Source organism: Schistocerca cancellata, chromosome 4, assembly GCF_023864275.1.
Source record: "Schistocerca cancellata isolate TAMUIC-IGC-003103 chromosome 4, iqSchCanc2.1, whole genome shotgun sequence".
Taxonomy (NCBI): Eukaryota; Metazoa; Arthropoda; class Insecta; order Orthoptera; family Acrididae; genus Schistocerca; species Schistocerca cancellata.
Window position 1 is genome coordinate 287,573,563 of NC_064629.1, and position 22,867 is coordinate 287,596,429.

Consider the following 22,867-nt stretch of genomic DNA (forward strand, 5'->3'; position numbering starts at 1 on the left):
GTGCCGTAGGGGACCGCACCGCCACTTCCCAGCAAATTAGGGACACTGTTGCTCCTGGGGTATCGGCGAGGACCATTCGCAACCGTCTCCATGAAGCTGGGCTACGGTCCCGCACAGCGTTAGGCCGTCTTCCGCTCACGCCCCAACATCGTGCAGCCCGCCTCCAGTGGTGTCGCGACAGGCGTGAATGGAGGGACGAATGGAGACGTGTCGTCTTCAGCGATGAGAGTCGCTTCTGCCTTGGTGCCAATGATGGTCGTATGCGTGTTTGGCGCCGTGCAGGTGAGTGCCACAATCAGGACTGCATACGACCGAGGCACACAGGGCCAACACCCGGCATCATGGTGTGGGGAGCAATCTCCTACACTGGCCGTACACCACTGGTGATCGTCGAGGGGACACTGAATAGTGCACGGTACATCCAAACTGTCATCGAACCCATCGTTCTACCATTCCTAGACCGGCAAGGGAACTTGCTGTTCCAACAGGACAATGCACGTCCGCATGTATCCCGTGCCACCCAACATGCTCTAGAAGGTGTAAGTCAACTACCCTGGCCAGCAAGATCTCCGGATCTGTCCCCCATTGAGCATGTTTGGGACTGGATGAAGCGTCGTGTCACGCGGTCTGCACGTCCAGCACGAACGCTGGTCCGACTGAGGCGCCAGGTGGAAATGGCATGGCAAGCCGTTCCACAGGACTACATCCAGCATCTCTACGATCGTCTCCATGGGAGAATAGCAGCCTGCATTGCTGCGAAAGGTGGATATACACTGTACTAGTGCCGACATTGTGCATGATCTGTTGCCTGTGTCTATGTGCCTGTGGTTCTGTCAGTGTGATCATGTGATGTATCTGACCCCAGGAATGTGTCAATAAAGTTTCCCCTTCCTGGGACAATGAATTCACGGTGTTCTTATTTCAATTTCCAGGAGTGTATTTTTGGTGGCAGTGAATTTGTGTGCTTCCATTGAGCTGACTGGCTCTTTGTTTCTGGATTGAAAAATGGCATCCACGTCTCATCCATTGTCACAACCGACGAAAAGAAAGTCCCATTCATGCTGTCGTTGCGCGTCAACATTGCTTGGCAACATGCCACACGGGCAGCCACGTGGTCATCCGTCAGCATTCGTGGCACCCACCTGGATGACACTTTTCACATTTTCAGGTCGTCATGCAGGATTGTGTGCACAGAACCCACAGAAATGGTAACTCTGGAGGCGATCTGTTTAACAGGCATTCGGTGATCCCCCAAAACAATTATCTCCACTTTCTTGATCATGTCGTCAGACCGGCTTGTGCGAGCCCGAGGTTGTTTCGGTTTGTTGTCACACGATGTTCTGCTTTCATTAAACTGTCGCACCCACGAACGCACTTTCGACACATCCATAACTCCATCACCACATGTCTCCTTCAACTGTCGATGAATTTCAATTGGTTTCACACCACGCAAATTCAGAAAACGAATGATTGCACGCTGTTCAAGTAAGGAAAACATTGGCATTTTAAGTATTTAAAACAGTTCTCATTCTCGCCGCTGGCGGTAAAATTCCATCTGCCGTACGGTGCTGCCATCTCTGGGACGTATTGACAATGGACGCGGCCTCATTTTAAAACAATGCGCATGTTTCTATCTCTTTCCAGTCCGGAGAAAAAAAATCAGAGGCCTTAGAACTTGAATGCATCTCGTACATACCTGTCATGTATCCTACAATTTCTTTGAACTCCAACTTATGTACACTAATGCCTTTTCAGTATGACCATTACACATTTACCTTACTATATAATAAAAAGAATCTGTGATACATAAGGACAAATGGAAAATTAATGTTCTATTGTGTTTTGAGATGTAGTTTGGCTTTTGCTATTTGTATTGGCAGATTGTCTACTTTGACACCAAAGTATTTCTTTTCTCAAAAAGAAACTTGATAAATAATTAGAAATTTACTATGTATGTTGGAAATAATGTCATGAAATTACTACATTCTGTGTCCAGGAGTACGCCAATAGTTTGACTACAACAGTTTGAGGGAATGGAGAATCCCTCTGAATAACAGACCGAAGACTGGGATCAGTCAGAATTGTCATTTACTATCAACCTCTCTCTCTCTCTCTCTCTCTCTCTCTCTCTCTCTCTCTCTCAACTGTGCTAATGTATGATTTCTACATGAAAAACATTGTGAATAGTTTAAAACATACAACTTTCTTACTGATTGAACATCTGTTTCACAATTAAAAAAAGAAAAAGAAAAAAAAGAAAAGCAACATCCGTACAATCCTGATTGTCTACAGATGGATAAATAAATAAATAAACTGCCAAATTGTACCCAGGAACAAAAGTTGACCACCCAGTGGCACAACATGCTGCCAAGCACAACATGCACCAGTTTAATGACTGCTTCGCAGCCCGTACCATCTGAATCCTTTCCTACAGCTCCAGGTTTTCTGAGCTGCTTAGATTGGAGTTTTCCTTGCAACATGTCCTTCATATACAACAGTTTCCCCTGCTCTGTCCTCCCCTCACAATCATGCCTCCATGTTGCCATCATTGTGTGCTGCACCTCACTGTCTTTGGTACACTTGGGTCACATGACAGCCCATGCACCTACCACCCCTTCCTACCACATTTTTAAACTGTGCACCTGCTGCCTGCCTCCAAGCTGCTAACTATCTGCCCCCCCCCTCCCCCCCCCCCCCACACACACATTTCTTCTGCCTCTATCTCCTTCTACCCACCCGACCCAACATAACCCTCACCCCAGTCTACCTGCTGAACTGCAATTCCAGTACTCCAAAGCCCATCTGTGGTGGTTCGCAATGGGTCACAGCACTGCACCTGGTGATTCACCATATCCCACAGATTTTCAATTGGTGACAGGTCTTGTGATCCAGTAGGACAGGGCAAAAGGCTGACATCCTGTGAAACCGAGAAGGCACGTATTTGTGCAGCAATGTGTGGACATGCATTGCCTTGCTGAAGAATGGTGTCTGGGGTGTTGTGCAGAAATGGAATGGCTATGGGTCACAGGATGTTATTTATATAGGTCTCACTGGTCACAGTGCCGTGGACATGCACCAGCTGTGATTTATGGTTGTATCCAAAAGCACCCCACACCATAAGACCTTGAGTTAGCACTGTATGTCTTGTGTGAATGAAGTCACTTTGATGCTGCTCCCCCATCTGTAGCGAACCAAAGTGCAGCCATCATTTTCAACCAAACAGGACCTGGATTCATCCGGAAACACTATCCGATGCCATTCCCGTTTCTAGTGACGTCGTTCCGTATACCATTGCAGTTTCTGCACATTTGTCAAAGGTAGACAGAGAAGTGGATAATGTGCACGTAACCTATGCCATAATAAACGGCAATGGACTGTCACCCCTGATTGTGTAAGATGTGTTACACTGTTCCACAGTTGCACCAGAACAGAGGAGGACACAGATCTGTCCTGCAATGCCATTCATATGAGGTGTCGATCTTCAAGGGGGTGGTCTGGGCGGTGCAACCCAACCATCTCGTCATGTTCTACTGCCTTCTGTGAACAATTCTGCACACACCCATTGCATTGCTAAAACACTTCGTCCCACATGAACGGGATTTTCCCAGATGGTTGCATCGCTTTCTCACATGCCAATAATACGCCCTCTTTCGAACTTACAGATTTGACAGTACAGTTCGTGCATACATTTGCAAGTCATCCAGCACGTCTGCTCAAATCACACTAATCCATTACCTTCAGTTTATAGCGACAACAAGAGCCACAGGCACATTTTACCGGTAGGTGGTGTTCGCCACGATATTGATGTTGACCTTAAACCCACGGGCTGACATGGTTCAGATGCTAATCATTTCTTCAGAACATACTAATCTACATATCCTGTGCATATGAACATAATATCTCTAGTTGTGCAAGTTTTTTTTTTTTTTTTTTTTTTTTTTTTTTTTTTTTTTTTTTTTTAAAAAAACATGAGTTTAGTATGTTCTTTTATAAAGTTACTTATATGGGACAGACAGATGAAAACGTGACAAATGGAAAAAAGTATTATTATTTCAAAAGTAATCTCAGCATAACTGATTATAAATTCACCACACTGTGAGATAAGATGGTCAGTGCCTTCATGGAAGAATGTTTGCAGTTGGCTGTAGAGCCATGATTGTACCAGGGCATGCACCTCTTCGTCTAAACCAAATCGACAGCCACTAATGTTTTTCTCTAGGACTGCAAAAATATGGAAATTGCATTGGGAGAGATGGGGACTATATGGAGGGTGTGTAAGGGCTTCTCGGCAAAACTTCTGCAGTGTAGCTGAAACAAACTGTAGCAACATGTGGGCTGGCGTTAACCTGCAACAGAATGATGCTTGCGTCAACATTGTTAGCCATTAGGAATTGGTGACATGCTTCAGTCTTTGCTAAGTGTTCATTGCTTGGGATTTTTTCAGTGGGGGTGAATCCATGTTTTTCCATTGTTGTCTTTAATTCTTGCTGTCTCGCTCAAAATGATGACTCCACACTTTTCCAATAAGGTTCTCACTACCCTGATTGAATACAACACTTTGTTTTTGTTACCGTTGTCTCAAAGTTTTTCCATAAATGCTTTTCTGTTGATAATGACAGCCACCATAAACTGAGAAGCAGGGAGATATCTACCTGTTATCTTAATAAAGTATGCATGACTTTGTCGGCACCATTTGAATGACATGGAAAGCCAGTTTCCCCCACCATTTTATGGATCTGTGCTTAAATTCCACATACATCAGAGTATTGTCAGTCAATTTAACACCCATCTTGCTTTTGTTCTTGTGCACATCACATACTGGCTTTGAGTTGGCCTTACATCTCTTAGGTATAAAGATGACCATCTCGGAAGTGTCGTGGTAACCTTAGTCAAAATGTTCTTGCTGTTACTTCAGTTCACGAGTAATTGATGTGGTGTTGTAAAGGTTATCTGTAAAGAGAGAGTAATGTTTTCCACTGCAATATCCTTTGCAGAATCACCGTCAGACCTTTCACATCTTGTAAACAGTGGGATTACAAACAAAAGGTATGTTTCAACCTGATAACACTTACCACTTTATACCATATATATTGGTCTATATAGCAGATAACTTCTTAAATTCATGCATTCACAAGATCAACATGTGCCTTCGTAACACTAATGTTACAAAATGGTTACTTGTGTGTTGTCTTATGGTGTCTTGTTCATGACACTGACCAGCCACCGTGTAATCCTGAGCCGGTAGGCGTTATGATTGTAGGTACGGAGGGGCCTGTGGTCAGCAAACTGTTCTCCCAGCCATTTTTAGTTTTTGTGCTTGGGTCCACCAATTCTCAGTCAAGTAGCTCCTCGATTGGTTTCACAAAGGCTGAGTGCAACCCACTTGCGAGCACTCGTCAGACCCAGATGGTGTAGAAAGAGAAGTACTGCTCAGAGTGACACCAAATTAGAACAGTGTATTATTGATGCAGGGGGAAACGTGATGGAACAAAAATAAATTTAGTGAAAACTTTACCCATAGATGGTGCTGTAAACATTGTAATGTAAATGAGGTTGGCTACAAATGAGAGATGAATCACAATACAACATCTATGGTTTGAGTTTCACATTACACCATCCATACTGTTCAATGTGCATGGCTGCACAAGTTTAGCAGTCAACAATTGTGGCACCGTAAGTTAGGTAAGCTCATCCACCACAGCAAAGTCTTACTACATCAAATGGGAACAATTGGTTTTTAACTGTCCTGAGGCCAAAAACCGCATAAAAAGCAAAAGACATTGGTTTCTAATTGTTGAGGGGCAATGAAATGTGTAAAACACAAAATGACATAGGTTTCTAATTTTTGTGAGACTGGAGCAAGACATGTTGAATATGCTGCCTGCTGGTCTATGCCACAAGTTGACATCAAGAAACAGCATGTTCCACAACAGATCAGAATGTCTCAGGGGTCACATATAGAATGTGTGCCTTCAATTCAGCTATGCTTGTAATTGGAGCACTGAACCCTACAGCTTTCAGATAACCCCACAGCCAGAAGCCCCATAGATTATGATCAAGTGATCTGGATGGCCATGCTGCAGGTAAACGATGGCTAATAATTATAGTATTTCTTAAATGCCTCTGCAGCAGCTGCTTCTCTGACTGTGCAATGTGCAGAAGAGTGCCATCCTGCATAAAAATGATCCAACCCACACATTCTTGCTGTTGAAGTGTTGGAATGATGCTGGTGCGCAACAGACCTCAGAGTTTACCAGTGATGGTACAGCTAACAGGACCCAGAGGATTCATATAATTAAAAACACACAAACCTTTGATAAACGATGCCATTATCCTACACCATACAGTATACAGTCACCTTTTCAGAATGAGGTGTATCAGTTGATGTGCGTGCAGTTTGTCTGTTGCCCATATTCTACAGTTCTGATTATTCACATATTCTTGAGGACAGAAATGAGCTTTGTCTGTCCCCAAAATGTTCCATAGCCATTCATTGTCCACTTCCATGCAAGCAAGATATTCCAAGGCAAACATTTGTCCTGCTGGCATGTCAGCAGGAAGCAACTCCTGAACATGGATGGTTTTATATGGATAGCCATGCAGTATGTTTTGTAGGATTTTATGCACCATGCTCACAGACATCCAAAATGTGGGTAATTTGCCATGCTCTACATGATTTCACATCATTGCTCTACCCCCTTGCACTTGCAATGCTGTGGCCACATTTTCCACAGGCGTCAGATCAACTACTTTCCTCCTCTGGCCACAGTGCACTTCAAGAGAACTGGTCTTTTAGTATTTTTTAATCATATTCGGCAGACCTTAGCAAACATCAGACCAACGCCCTTTTTTTTTTTTTTTCTTCCCCATACTCCTCAGTGCGTGGAACTTCTACAGGACTACTGGCACACAGGCACCATTCTTGTAAAAGAGCTCTACCAACAGTGAATGGTCATATTCTGACTCTTACTGCCATCAATTGATCAAATTCTTTTCCAAGACGTTACCACATGTTAATAATATGCTGTTCATATTTGACGTCATTCCAAGCATTGGTTCTCTTTCTACAGCATTTTGAAACTGGAACTTTAATTATGGACACCCTATTAACACATGATATCTCTTAAATTCTATTGGTGAAAACTATTCAGTTTTTTTTTTTTTTTTAATTGCTGCAGAGGGTAGCCCCCCTCTGACCATTCACGCTGAGCAGCCGCACTGACGTGAATCCATCGCAGAATTTGTTAGTATGTAAAAACAAACATAGAGGTGTATTTTTCTCATCTAAACTGATTTCATTGTGCTGTCCAGATTATGCTAAAGTCTTGTTTGTACTAGAGTGAACGGAAGTGAACACAAGTAAACGAGCATTCACAGACAATTCACTATCATTCTGTACAATTCACTTATTCTGTGAACAAGTATTCGAATTGGAGAGAATGGAAAGAATGAGCATTGAGCATACCAGCTCTGTGGGTACTGTGTTGTTGTTTTTTGGTGGTCAAGTCATCAGCATACACACTTTGCTCAATACAATCTAGTTGTATCACCAGGCTAAACTACAGTGTTCAGATAGGATTATATTGTACGGTGAATGCACTGTTGGTGACAAAGAAAGCAAAATAGCAGAAAAATGTAGATGTTCAAAGTGTGAAATGTGTGGCAGTAGTCCACTTACCACATACTTGCAGCTTCAGCATCCTTTAGCCTTATTTCAACCTTTATCACTGGAAAGCAGTTTCACATGAAGAAAGATTAAAATTTACAATCAGGTTCTCAACAGCTGTAGATAGGTATGCTACAACTTGTCTCAAATTTTAGTAGTTGCTATATCTCGGATAGTTCCTGATGCTTGCAGTGCCGTATTTGAAGCAGTCACGGAGTTTGTTCAAGTACCTATAGAAAATATACTATCAATCAAGTATGGATAATGTAATGTAAAAATACATATTCAGTTATTATATTGAAAACTCCTAAAATAATAGAGCTGCATCTGTGCCGTAATTACATTACCTGGTAAGAAGGTCACCAGAATTATCAGCTCATTCATGTAATTTTAGTTTGAAAGTAATAAACATAATTCATACCGTTTCATGTATGTTTCCTTTCAAGGAAATATATTCTGCTGCTCCTTTATAACAAAAAGAAATACAAAAACTTTTGTGGAAGCAAGTAATGACTTTATCATCTTTCTCACATCTACCGTTGGAAATTAGATTGCTTCAGAAATTTTCGACAAAGCATATTTCTTATAACTGACACGAGTCATGATCGATAACAAAAGTCGTTGATGTGTGAAAAATAGCTGACTGCAGGACTAAATGCTCTTTGTGCTGTTACACTGAAGCAAGTGCCAAAACAGAAAGTGTGTGAATTTCCTTTGATGATATACTGAAAGGCCAACAATCGGCAGGATACAAGAACAAATCTGTGAATGCTGTTCCTTCGTACTCATCAACTGTTTACACAAGATAAAATGCTTTTTCTCTTATGTTTGCTGTGGTGTAAACCAAGCTTAAGAGAACAGAGGACACCAATATTTAGCACTGTTCAGCTCTGTTCAAATGTTCTTCAAAATATAATGGCACAGACTTCTTGCAACCAATCTTCCTCATTCTTTAAACTTCATTTTGGTATTGCCACTGCTATCCTCTGAAGTATTTTAGCATCCATTCTCCTCTCTTGTACCTACTACAAAATTCATATTTGCAAATAAAATAATTCCAGGTTTATGTATGCAAAACTCTCTTCGACATTTTTTACCTAAACTAGTTGCAATTTCTTCTAGAACATAGTCCATCTCATTCTCAGAAATTGTAGGATTATGGCAGAAATCTTTAATGGATAATACTGAAACAATTGAGCAAATATACTTGTACACTGATTGAAATGCACAATTGTTGACATTGTGTCGCAGGGAAGTAGTTATTGTTGGAATAATGGTAGTAACAGTAACAACAACAAGAACGGTACACTGTTCAGCTTTAATACAAATTTGTTAATGTCCCACATGTTATTTAGTGCATTTTTGTGTTATTCTTTCATGGGACTATTTCATTTCCAGCTGCATGTCCAGCACAATCATCCAGACTGCTACAGATTATCTGATACTCGAAATACTGATGGCCCAGCACATGATGAAATTGGAGAAAGCATAAGTTCTCAAACTACAGCAAATTTTGAAGTAGCAGCAAATGATAAATTGAACTCTGAAGAGTTGTTAGAGAGAACCACACCCAGGAAAGAGACATTTGAAAAGAAGGCAACTGGGACAAGAAATTTTATGTTCACAATGTATGTACTCTTGATGTATGGACCTGTCTGAAGTAGTTTAAGTGCACATACACGTAATTTAACTCTGTAATTACTATCTGAAAACAAGTGAAAAGAGGTTTTTTTTGGTTACTAATATTCTTTTAAGACGTTCAGAAGAATCTCAAAGCAGTTTTGATTTAATTTTTTAATATTATTTAAAAACAGTAACAAAATGTCAGTGTCAGAATCTGTTTGATAATCTGTTTCCATGTGTCTTGTAGGAACTTCACTCCCATTGTGGAAGAGGAGGAAGAACAGGAAGAGGTAGGGATAAAAGATAGTATTGAAAGAAATAGAAAAGCTCAAAAAGAGTATCAGAACAGAAAACGGGAGTCAGAGAAAGATTTTGTAAAGCAAGGACCATCACAGTTAAGTCTTGAAGAGCTGGCAGAGATACCTCTTCCAGAGCCAACAGAGCTACCTGATAGAGATGCAAATGAGTTGCCTTGTCATCATCAGAAGCTCATTCAGCAGCCAGAACCTATTGAGGAACTGGTACAAAATGTTGAGTTTGAGGGTAACCAGAAAGCACACTTGGAAAAGGAATCTAGCCAGGACATTGAGATGGTGTCTGACCAAGAAATGGAACTCTCCCAGAACCGAGATATGAAATCTAGCCAGGCGGTGGAACTCTCCCAACAGAAGTCTGGCCAGGAGACAGAACTGTCCCGAGACATAGATATTAAGCCTGACCAGGAGATGGAACTGTGTCAAAACCGAGTTGTGGAATATGATCAGGAAATGGAACTTTGTCAACCCCAAGACCTAAATCCTGGCCAGGAGATAGGTCTTTGCCAAAGCCAAAATGTGGAGTCCGATCAGGAAATGGAGCTGGGCTCAGAACATGACTCAGAGTCAGGGCCAGAATCTGAGCACAACACACTGCAGTTGTGTGAGCTGGAAACTGGCAGAAAGCATGGCCATCAGCAGGAGTGTGAAACTGAAGCAAGCTGGGAGCCAGAGCTTGAAGAAGCAGAAGAGTCTGAACCTGAATCCACATCTGAGCTGGAGCCAGAGCTAGATCCAAATCATTGTACTGATTCATGTACTACTGTGAATGATGAGTTTAGTGAAAGCGCTCAAGGGGATAGTTCACAGGATGGAGCAAACAGTTCCAGTCCAACAGTGAAAACCCTCCTCCCTATAATAAGATTACAGAAGTTGGAAGAGGACAAGCAGTTGGGTAATCTGTAAGTACAGCAACAAATTCAAATTCTTTTACTATGAGAAATTAGTACTGTAGTCATTGTTGCCTTCTATAGATACAGCTGTGTCATTTTCTGTGGAGTTAAAGTAAGCGATTTGTATTAATGCTTTTTAAAGTAGTAGACACAGTTCACTCATATTTCTGCTTTTTAAAGTAGTAGACACATTTCACTCATATTTCTGATGCTTCTTCATTCTTATTATTGCAATATTTGAAATCATTATACTATTACTGATGGCAATGGAGAGAGGTTTTCACATGATGGACTAAATAGGGAAGATGAAATGCTGAAATAAAACTAACTGTAACAGTAAGATTAGATCCACAGAAAAGCAAATTTTCCTGAGATCAGCAATACTAATTAACTAAAGTGAAGAGGAGACCCATTTTTTCCAATATCTTCTGCAAATTTGATACAGGTGCAATAGTGATCCCTATCACTTTTGATTACCTTAGATCACATGTTTGTTCTTGCTTCTTCTCACTTACGTTCATCTGTTGGGAGATGTACTGTCCTGGAATGATTGTATTTTGATTCCAGAGACTTAGTTTACTTTCTTGTGTATAATGATCAATTTTTCAGCCCATAATTGAGTATTTCCAATACTTCCTTGTTTCCCTGCCATAAATCACTGAGGGTGCATTTACTGGGATAGCTAGGACAAGTCAAGAAATTTTTCATATTCTCAGATTGGCCACAAACATGTCTTTCATCATGTTCATCTGTAAGGCCCCACTTGATCAAGTTTGCCTTCACTGCTGGTACACCTGTTCTAATGCAATTCGGGCACCTCCAGATCTCCCATCTCAAGTTCTCTCCACTGGGTATCTTCTGTAGTGGAGCTTAGTCATTTGGAGGCTCGGTGAGTACCGTGATCAGAAATCTCTTATGGAATGTAAGTCTTGCATCTTTGCAGGAATCTCCAAATAAAGTGTGGCATTCCTTGAAGATATGCTTAAGCTTCTCATTGTGCTTGTGACGGACTGTTTGAGAGTTTCAGCCCGCAAGTCCACCAGCTTTGTATAGTTTATCGAGTGGTGTGGTTCTTGTGCAACCAGTTATTGGTAGGTGTGTTTAATTTAAGTTTATGTTGACCTTTTTGGTGTATACAGACCTGTACCACACTGGCAAACACATTGTGCTGTGGAGAAGCGCAGTGGCCCAGGCTGTGGTTCCCAGCACCTTTGGGATAGCTTCCCATTCGCTTTTAGTCAATTTTCTCAGCAAGTTATTTTGTGCTGCAACTTTGTGATGGGTCTTCTCACAGTGATGTTTGTACATCAATGATCGGCTCAGTATGACATCCAGCTATGCCAGTTTATCTAGGTATTCCAGAATGATGCCATTCCAGGTTAACATTCTGCTTTAGATTTGCTTGGTTTTGAGTGAAAGTGGAAGTCGTGGACTTGTGTCTTTGAGGGATTTGATTTAAGGGAGTTTTCCTGGTAGTATATTGGAATGGTGCTTAGAGCATGTACTAGATTTTATTCTGCTTCCTCAAAACTCTTTCCGTGAGATGTGACTGGCAGATCCTCTGCGTACAGGAAGTGGGTCATGTAACTTGGTTTTGGTCATTGGTGTACAGGTTGAATGTACAGGGACTGAGACACTACCCTGGGTGAACCCAGTTTTCCATCATCACCACCGGCTCTTTCTGCCCTCCAGCATGGTAGAGAAAATTCTGTTTTACAGTACTGACTGTGATTTTTTTTTACAAGCTGGCAATTGTTAAATGTGTCATGCAGTTTCGTCATGAGTGACCTGTGGTTTACCGTGTTGTATGCAAAACTTAGATTAAGTGACACTCGTCCTGTTATTGTTGTATGCTTCCTCAGTATGTTCAGTAAAGGGCAAGGCTCGACTGATGCAAGATTTTCCTGACCTGAAACCACCCCGTTGGTTGACAGTGAGCTTTGGGTGTATGATGCTTACTGTGTGGTTCAGTATCAGTCATTCACATTGTTTGTACAGGTGACCTAAGAGCAATATTGAGCTATAGTTCTTCAGGGATTCTGGATCCTTCCCCGACTTTAACAGTGCTATTACCTTTGTTTTTCTCCAAATCTTTGGTGTCTTGCATGTTCTTGAGGCAGTGGTTGATAAGGTCCAGGATCCATTGTTTGGCTCCAGTGCCAAAACGTATTATCTTATACATACAAATGACGTCGAACTTTGCTCGTTTTCCATTTACATTGAGTTTAGTCCTAGGTTAAGTTCTTTAAAGGCAAATGAAACAACAAAGTTATTTAATTTGTGCTGTGGGCTTCTATTGTTGTTGGACTTCTGACGTCTCTTGTTGGGTTTTATGTTCAGGAGGAGTTGATGGGCAACTTGGTTAGGTGATACTTTGGATGGTTGTTTTACTACCTTAGGATCACAGTTGAGTTTTTTGACTAAGTTCCAGGCCATTTTGCTACTTTTGGTCATGTCCATTCCTTCCAAGGTTTTGGTCCACTTCCTCTGTCATGTCTCAATCAACATTTTCACTAGCACACTTCTGCATGAGATAGTCTCTTCGTCATGACAGTCCTACTTGTATAATTCTTCATATGTTCCTTGATTCCTGTGAGAACCAGTATAAAATATAGCCTGCTAGCTCATGGAATATGTCCCTTGGTTTGGAAAATGTCTATGAAACTTTCGTAATTTCCACTGTTGGCCCGAGTTTCTTTATTTCTGTATTGAAGTTTCCAGCACACACTTGGCCTATGTTGCATGTCAAGTATGGTCTATGGTTTTCAGGCATTGGTCAAGCAAATTTACAGCAATGAAGCCGTTTTCAGGGTTGTAACCATGCTTCCATAGTTTGCTATTAAAGGAGCAAGGTAATTTTGGGTTATGCAATAATCATGAGTTTAGTATCCCCCCAAGCGGACATCACGATGGAGACAGATGAGCTGCTGTGGGTAGTACAGCGGGATAGTGCGACAACCTGCCATGGAAGGTGCACTTAACACATAGTATGGACAGACCAACTTGTGGAGGTGTTTATCTTTGGGCAGCAGTAGGCCTGGCGGACCAGTGCTTACCTGGAGTTCAGCCACTGCAGGCATCTCCTTGCCCTATGTGCCGTGTGTTGTTCTTGAGTGCTTAGTCATTAGTTATTCATGTCAGTCACGTGCTGAGTCATTCCTGTGCCCGTCTCTCTGCTTCCCGTAGATTGACCCACTCAGCGAATTCATTTTCTTTTCATGGGATTCTACCCCCTGGCTATTATTGAGCCACCATTGGCCATTGAAATTTCAATGCCTACCGTGTAGTGTAGTGGTGTTGTCATGTCTGTGCAGATACTAAAATAAGTTATACGTTTCAGCCCATTGTTTCGGTTTGTGCCCATTGTCATCCATTTCTTTGTAGCTCTAGATAGTGCTGTGTCAGTTTAAGTCTCCTATTATGAACTGTGTGTTTTCGTTATAAAAGTTTTGCAGTAGTGTCAGACTGAGATTTGCCCCAGGGGGTTTGTATGTATACATGATGGTAAAGGTGCTACAGTTGATTGTTAGTAGCTTGATGTTGTTACATTTGGTCCTGTTTGGTGATGTTATGACTATGCAGGTTTTGTGGAGATTGTGCTGCCATATTTAGCTTGTGGAGTTTCCACAGCTAAGTGGTCCTATGTCTCCTTCACCTCTGTACATTCTATGGATGCATGGTACAAGGCTTTTGTGTGTGCGACAAAGCTCTGACTGCATTTGTTGCTTATTTTTGGTCATCACATTGATATTTAGGCTTGCAGTGGTCAAGGTTGGTTCTGGGGCATGACATTTCTCTTCCTCTTGTTGCTTGGATTTCCAGGATACACTGTTGATTTTTATGACCATATTTACAGAGACCACTGTCCTTCTCTGTTTGGATTCTAAAGAAAGCAACCATATATTTTAACACACTGATAAGACCGTATTCTGAGACAGTGCCATATCACATATTGTCCAATCCGTGGAAGTTTTATTCATAGTCTGGTATAGTGTTCGTTATGTAGACTGCCCATTTACCACTGTTGTTGAAAATGAAAAAAACCATACAGTGAAGGTTATTTGGTAACAGGTGGACCATCAGTACTTTCCAGAACTTACTGCCAAACATTAGAATAAAATAGAAACAGTCTGCAAAGTAATATTTCAAAGTAGATTAAATACATTGATGCAAAGAGGTCTTACTGTTGTTAAATAGTTTTTGCTCCCTCCCTCTCTGTCCATCACCTCCTCCTGCCCCTCTTTCCATTTTCTTGTCCCCCTTCTCTATTCACCTCCTTCTGCCCCCCTCCCCTCTCTCTGTCCACCTCCTCTCTCCAACTCTGTAGGGCTGTTTTCTCACCTCCCACCCTGCAACCCCCCCCCCCCCCCCTTAAATCCCTCTTCCTCCCTCTGTCTGATGTTAGGCCTTGTTTACTGTTATTGCAAATTTAAGATACTGTAGCAGTATTCTAATCATATGTCAATATGCTGTAAATAATGATTTCCTGTTTTCTATGAAAACCGACTGCAAGAAAGAAAACAAAACTGCTCATTGTTCAATATATATTTTTTGTTTAAAAATGTGTGCAGTGAGAGAGAATATGTGTGGAAGAAACAATTTGTCAAATGGTTTAAATGCCCTGCTATCATAGTTAAAACTGCCCGTGAGAATAAAAACAAAAGTGCAAATTTTCATGCCAAAGTACAATACAGCATTTTGTTTCTCACAGTTTGTGATAGAAAACCAGAGCATTGCAGTTTAAAAAAAAATTATAGCCCATGTCCTTCTGAATGTTCATTAGAGTATCATGAAAAAAATTAAATTAAATTGGTAAAGAGCTCTCCGAGATTTTTGGTAACAGTGTTTGCCCCACTATACACACACATCAAAAAAAGATTTGCATCACCTCGGTTCCGAGAGTTCTGGAATCTGTATAGAAAATTGGAATAGAGATCAAGAGAAACATCATTTCCGCCCTTTTAATTGTTCATGAAAATGACACATTGCAGATTGTACCACCATACAGCAAGACCTTCAGAGGTGGTGGTACAGATACCTCTAATACCCAGTGGCATGTCCTCTTGCATTGATGCATGCCTGTATTTGTCGTGGCATACTATCTACAAGTTTGCCAAGGCACTATTGGTCAAGATTGTCCCACTCCTTAATGGCGATCGCAGATCCCTCAGAGTGGTTGGTGGGTCACGTTGTCCATAAACAGCTCTTTTCAGTCTATCCCAGGTGTGTTTGGTAGAGTTCATGTCTGGAGAACATGCTGGCCACTCTAGTCGAGCAATGTCGTTATCCTGAAGGAAGTTATTCACAAGATGTGCATGATGGGGGGCGAATTTCCATCCATGATGCCGAATGCCTCGCCAATATGGTAGGCATTCACATATAGTACAGCCATTACGGTGCCTTCCATGACCACCAGCGATGTACGTTGGCCCCACATTATGCCACCCGAAAACATCAGAGAACTTCCATGTTGCTGCACACGCTGGACAGTTTGTCTGAGGCATTCAGCCTGACCGGGTTGCCTCCAAACATGTCTCCAAGGATTGTCTGGTTGAAGGCATATGCGACACTGATCAGTGAAGAGAACATGATGCCAATCCTGAGTGGTCCATTTGGCATGTTGTTGGACCCATCTGTACTGCACTGCATGGTGTCGTCATTGCAAAGATGAACCTCACCATGGATGTCCGGAGTGAAGTGGCACATCATGCAGCCTATTGTGCACAGCTTGAGTCATAACACCACCACCTGTGGCTGCACAAAAAGCATTATTCGACATGGTGGCGTTGCTGTAAGGGTTCCTCCGAGCCATAATCCGTAGGTAGCAGTCATCCACTGCAGTAGTAGCTCTTAGGCGGCCTAGGCGAGGCATGTCATTGACAGTTCTTGTCTCTCTGTATCTCTTCCATGTCTGAACAACGTCACTTTGGCTCTCTACGAGATGCCTGGACACTTCCCTTGTTCAGAGTACTTCCTGGCACAAAGTAACAATGCGGACGTGATCGAACCACCGTATTGGCCGTCTAGGCGTGGTTGAACTACAGACAACACGAGCTGTGTACCCCCTTCGTGGTGGAATGACTGGAACTGATTGGGTGTCGGACCCACTCCGTCTAATAGGCGCTGCTCATGCATGGTTGTTTACATCTTTGGGCGGGTTTAGTGACATCTCTGAACAGTCAAAAGGGTTGTGTCTGTGATACAATATCCACAGTCAACGTCTATCTTCAGGAGTTCTGGGAACCAGAGTGATGCAAAACTTTTTTTGATGTGTGTATTACATATGCAGTATATATTTATGTACTCCTTATATTAAAAGATATATAGTTTGTGTCCATCAGAATCTTCACGAGATTTGAGGTAAATGGGTTATGAATTTTTGTGATTTTTGATAACAATTTTTTCCCATTATGTATATCTTATGTCCATCTCAATGTTCCTTAGAGTATGAGATAAAAATTTGAAGTGTCTTCGTAAAGAACTTTTCGAGATTTTTGTAACAATGTTTCCCCTTCATACAGTACATAGATATTTATATACAATATGTATTTAAAAAAATATATATAGCACATGTCCGTTGGAACGTTTATTAGAGTACCATGTAGAAATTTGAAGAAAATTGCTCAAGAACTTTTTGAGATGTTTGGTAACAGCATTAACATTAAACAATGTGTGTGTGTGTGTGTGTGTGTGTGTGTGTGTGTGTGTGTGTGTGTGTGTGCGCGTGCGCGCGTGGTTTGTATGTGTGTGCACATGCTAAAAAAAAAAGTGTAGCCTAGGTCCATCCAAGTTTTCGTTACAGTATTGTATAAAAATTTGAAGTAAATTGGTTGAGAACTTTTCGAGATTTTTGGAAATGATGGTAAAAAACAAGGCCACACACACATGTATATACTTACGAATGTCTTCGTGCTGCAATCCAGGTGGGCCCCAAAATTATCTTATCTGTGATTGACAGCAGTTATATTGAAGAGGATTGATTGGTGAGAGGAAGGAATGAGGTGGGACGTCAGTGTGCAACATGCAGATTTGTCGAAGAGATGTGGCTGCCACACATATACATATGGGGGCAGGGTGTTGGCTGTTAAGTGAAAAAACTATAATAAAGATTAGAAAGAAGCTGAGATACAACAAGAAAGAAAATGTGGATATGGTAGTGTGGAGCAGAAAAATTAAGAGTATTGCCAGGATGGTGTAGTGGCTGGAGGCTGAATTGGAACAAGATGGAGAATAGATGCTCCTGAACAGGAAATTATTGAGGGTATGGCTTTGGGGGGGGGGGGGGGGGGGGTTGCTTGCAACAGCAAAGGAAATTTTGCAGGAATAGTGCAGTACAAAAAAGTTAGTTTTGAGTAAGATGACACAGTTGACGTGGCTTCTACAGTAACCTTATAATTCACCCACATTATATTATACAGTATGATCAACAACCGGGCCATGACATTGGTGCTTAGCCAAAGTTTGGTACAGTAACCATTGATCTGAGTGTACTTACTGTGAGTGGATAGAATATTTGTAGTCATTACCATGTAGAATTCTTTGCAGTGGTTGCAGATGATAGGTGATGTCATCTCTTTCACTGGTGACCCTGTTTCTGACACACACACACACACACACACACACACACACACACACACACACACATACACACACACAAACCTAACAAACTTTCCAGGCATTCTTAACCTCCAAACATATCACACCACCCTTCCCTAATTTCCCCCAAATAGCCTGCGACCTACACCACCTGCAATTTCTACACTCTTCCTGATACCTCTGTCCTAAGTCTGTCACCTTCCTGTCACCACTTCCCAGCCTTCCACTATTGATATGCATCTGTAGCTCCATAAGGACTACCCTTTTTGACATGGGGACAATCCATTGTGACTGGTAACACTACCCTTACTAAAAGAATTTCCACCCTTGTGGACCAACTTCATTCTATTACCCTGAACCTACCCTCTTACACTAAAGAAATGGTTGATTTCTTCTACTGGCTGTCCATAATTCTTATCCCATTACCACCTGGCACTCTGCTTGTCAACATTAATGCTCACTCCCTCTACACCAACGTCTCCATTACACATGGTCCTGCTGTTGTTGGACATAAACACACATTCTGCGAACTCGTCTGTTACAGACTGTTGACTAACCACCTCTTTCCTGGCTAACTAGTCCTCACCCTTAACTGATCCTCCTTTGAAGGTCTCACCTACAAAAACATCTGCAACACTGTTGTGTTCACTTCATTGATGATATCCCATGTGAAACTGTCCATTGTCCATTTAGAGGAATCTTTCATAGTTACGCAAAACTCCTCACATGATTCAAATTCATTGATGACATTCTTATGATCTGGAAACGGGATGAGAACACTATGATTGTGTTCTTCCAAAATCTTGTTATATTCTTCTCTATTTGATTCACCTGGTCGACTTGAAAACTTAAAACATAACACTTAACTGTGTCAATTGATTCAGTAGCAATGTTTACAATACTGACTTCCATCTCATTTATGGCCCCATAAGAATCTCACCAGCAGTACTTTTAATTTGACTAATTCAGAATGAAAAATTCCTGTCGTAGAGCCTAGCACACTGCAGTTCCCCTTGTGGAACATTGAATTTTGTGTTGAGGCCTTCACAGACAGCAACTACTCTGCCCATCTTATCCAAGAACAGATTGTATCTTCAAATACACACAATACTCTTTACATGCTCCGTGATCAGCCACAAAGCAGTGCACCCCTCCAGCACATTTGGTTATGTTTAGTGTTACCCTATAATGAGGACTATATTTTCCAACTCTCCCATTGTGGTATGCAACTGCCCATCCAGCTTACAAAATATTCATGCCCATCCTTATGCCAATACTATTCCCCCCCCTCCCCACCCCAACCCCCCAAAAAAATCCTAATCCTATTCTTGTAGAAGACTCTGAATCATTGCCAAAAGTCTGCCTCCTCCTGCAACTTCGTCAGTGGGATTTCTTACCTCCATCAGAGGCTAGAAACCACATCGTTCTTCATTGCAACCACTGTCCAGTGTTAAGTGTGATCACAATTAAAACAAACTACCCATCCATATGAATGGTCAGTGCTGTGTCCAAATGTTAATCGCTGGCCGGGGTGGCCGAGTGGTTCTAGGTGCTACAGTTTGAAACTGCGCGACCGCTACGGTCGCAGGTTCGAATCCTGCCTCGGGCATGGATGTGTGTGATGTCCTTAGGTTAGTTAGGTTTAAGTAGTTCTAAGTTCTAGGAGACTGATGACCTCAGAAGTTAAGTCCCATAGTGCTCAGAGCCATTTGAACCAAATATTAACCACCCTCAAGTTTCCCATGTTACTGTTCTACCTGACCCTAGCTCGTTCATACCTTCGTTTCATTACCTCTACATCTTTTTCTTATTCTGCTTCTCATATTTCGCCACTGTACTCACCCCCCTCTATGCTTTCCTGTGTAGGTGGCAGTCATTTTTCCAGCTCACCCCAACATTTTCCTCACTAAGATGTGCTTTTTTGCCCACTCCTTCCTACATTTTTCCAGCATCAGCCTATGCATATTCCAAGCCCCCACCATCCACCCCAATCAGTCTCATTACTTGCCGCCAGGTGGGCAGCAACCTGGCTTACAACTGTTAGCTATGAAGGAGGACTTGCAAGATATTAGCAAGTTACTGTCCTTCTACATACGCCTGTCTGCTGTTTAGCATCTTTTCCATGTGGCGAGTAATGATCTACCCTCAAGTACATTATCACATTACTTTTTGTATTTTTCTGTCTTATTTATTGTTAATTTATTATGTTTTCATTTCACTAAATCTATGCTGTTGAGATCATTAGAAATGAATAATGAGCAGTAGATACTTACTCTGGGTATTCTTAGAGCCCAGTTTGAAGAAATATGTAAAGTTTTGTGTAACACAAACTTTGAAGTTTTATTGTGGGCAGCTTAGATTTAAACACAGTTCAGACTTTCAGATCCACATTAAGAATGGGTGGCCTAATAAGTTAACCAGTTTATTAAAACTAAACTGTTACTTAAATTGTCTTCAAACCACGTTTTTAAATTTTTACCGAAACTTTTCAACTATCCTTCGATAGATTAAAACTATGTGCTCAACTGAGACTCAAACTTGGGACCTTTGCCTTTCGCGGGCAAGTGCTCTACCATCTGAGCTACCGAAGTGTGACTGGCAGAAGTAAAGCTGTGAGGACCGGGCGTGAGTCGTGCTTCGGTACCTCAGATGGTAGAGCACTTGCCCGCGAAAGGCATAAGGTCCCGAGTTCGAGTCTTGGTCGGGCACACAGTTTTAATCTCCCAGGAAGTTTCATATCAGCGCACACTCCGCTGCAGAGTGAAAATCTCATTCTGGAAATATCCTTCGATAACTATAATCTAATGATGACAAAAACTTGTAAATATGTGCATTTCTTTCCCTTAACACTTGAATATTTGTAATACTGCTCTGACTGCCTTTTGTTAATCAAAGTCAGACTCACACTACAAACTTTGTGTAATCCTACAGTACAAATGTGTTAACACATTGTGAAACAGTTACATGAATAAAGGTTTCTTGAAATTACTGCAACCAGTCACCTTTTGTAATTTACACCTTCTGTATGTATCCATTGTTACATCAATGTTTATTGTTGAGCGGAAATTACAAACTTAACCTGACCCTTACTTGGATTTTTCTTTATTGCCTTCTTGCACTTCATTGCAGAAGATTTCTGAAAAGCCACCATAATGTTTACTTGTCACTCAAATTTATATTGACATGCAAAATTTAAAGAATATACATCTACATCGATACTCTGCAAATCACATTTAAGTGCCTGGCAGAGGGTTCATCGAACCACCTTCACAATTCTCTATTATTCATATAGCGCACAGAAAAAACGAACACCTACATCTTTCCGTGCAAGCTCTGATTTTGCTTATTTTATTATTGTGATCATTCCTCCCCATGTAGGTCAGTATCAACAAAATATTTTCGTATTCGGAGGAGAAAGTTGGTGGTTGAAATTTTGTGAGATGATTTCACCACAACGAAAAACGCCTTTGTTTTAATAATGTCCACTCCAAATCGTGTTTCATTTCAGTGATACTCTCTCCCCTCTTTCGTGATAATACAAAACATGCTGCCTTTCTTTGAACTACACTCCTGGAAATTGAAATAAGAACACCGTGAATTCATTGTCCCAGGAAGGGGAAACTTAATTGACACATTCCTGGGGTCAGATACATCACATGATCACACTGACAGAACCACAGGCACATAGACACAGGCAACAGAGCATGCACAATGTCGGCACTAGTACAGTGTATATCCACCTTTCGCAGCAATGCAGGCTGCTATTCTCCCATGGAGACGATCGTAGAGATGCTGGATGTAGTCCTGTGGAACGGCTTGCCATGCCATTTCCACCTGGCGCCTCAGTTGGACCAGCATTCGTGCTGGACGTGCAGACCGCGTGAGACGACGCTTCATCCAGTCCCAAACATGCTCAATGGGGGACAGATCCAGAGATCTTGCTGGCCAGGGTAGTTGACTTACACCTTCTAGAGCATGTTGGGTGGCACGGGATACATGCGGACGTGCATTGTCCTGTTGGAACAGCAAGTTCCCTTGCCGGTCTAGGAATGGTAGAACGATGGGTTCGATGACAGTTTGGATGTACCGTGCACTATTCAGTGTCCCCTCGATGATCACCAGTGGTGTACGGCCAGTGTAGGAGATCGCTCCCCACACCATGATGCCGGGTGTTGGCCCTGTGTGCCTCGGTCGTATGCAGTCCTGATTGTGGCGCTCACCTGCACGGCGCCAGACACGCATACGACCATCATTGGCACCAAGGCAGAAGCGACTCTCATCGCTGAAGACGGCACGTCTCCATTCGTCCCTCCATTCACGCCTGTCGCAACACCACTGGAGGCGGGCTGCACGATGTTGGGGTGTGAGCGGAAGACGGCCTAACGGTGTGCGGGACCGTAGCCCAGCTTCATGGAGACGGTTGCGAATGGTCCTCGCCGATACCCCAGGAGCAACAGTGTCCCTAATTTGCTGGGAAGTGGCGGTGCGGTCCCCTACGGCACTGCGTAGGATCCTACGGTCTTGGCGTGCATCCGTGCGTCGCTGCGGTCCGGTCCCAGGTCGACGGGCACGTGCACCTTCCGCCGACCACTGGCGACAACATCGATGTACTGTGGAGACCTCACGCCCCACGTGTTGAGCAATTCGGCGGTACGTCCACCCGGCCTCCCGCATGCCCACTATACGCCCTCGCTCAAAGTCCGTCAACTGCACATACGGTTCACGTCCACGCTGTCGCGGCATGCTACCAGTGTTAAAGACTGCGATGGAGCTCC

At 42.3% G+C, this 22,867-nt stretch overlaps 1 protein-coding gene across 1 annotated transcript in view; it reads left to right on the plus strand.

The window, feature by feature from the left end:
- Window positions 1-22,867, plus strand: part of LOC126183451 (uncharacterized) — a 283,765-nt gene that overhangs the window by 137,837 nt on the left and 123,061 nt on the right. Inside the window, exons 12-13 of the mRNA XM_049925445.1 lie at window positions 9,065-9,294; window positions 9,537-10,505. Coding sequence (XP_049781402.1) covers window positions 9,065-9,294; window positions 9,537-10,505 — 1,199 coding nt within the window. The remainder of the gene's footprint in view (window positions 1-9,064; window positions 9,295-9,536; window positions 10,506-22,867) is intronic.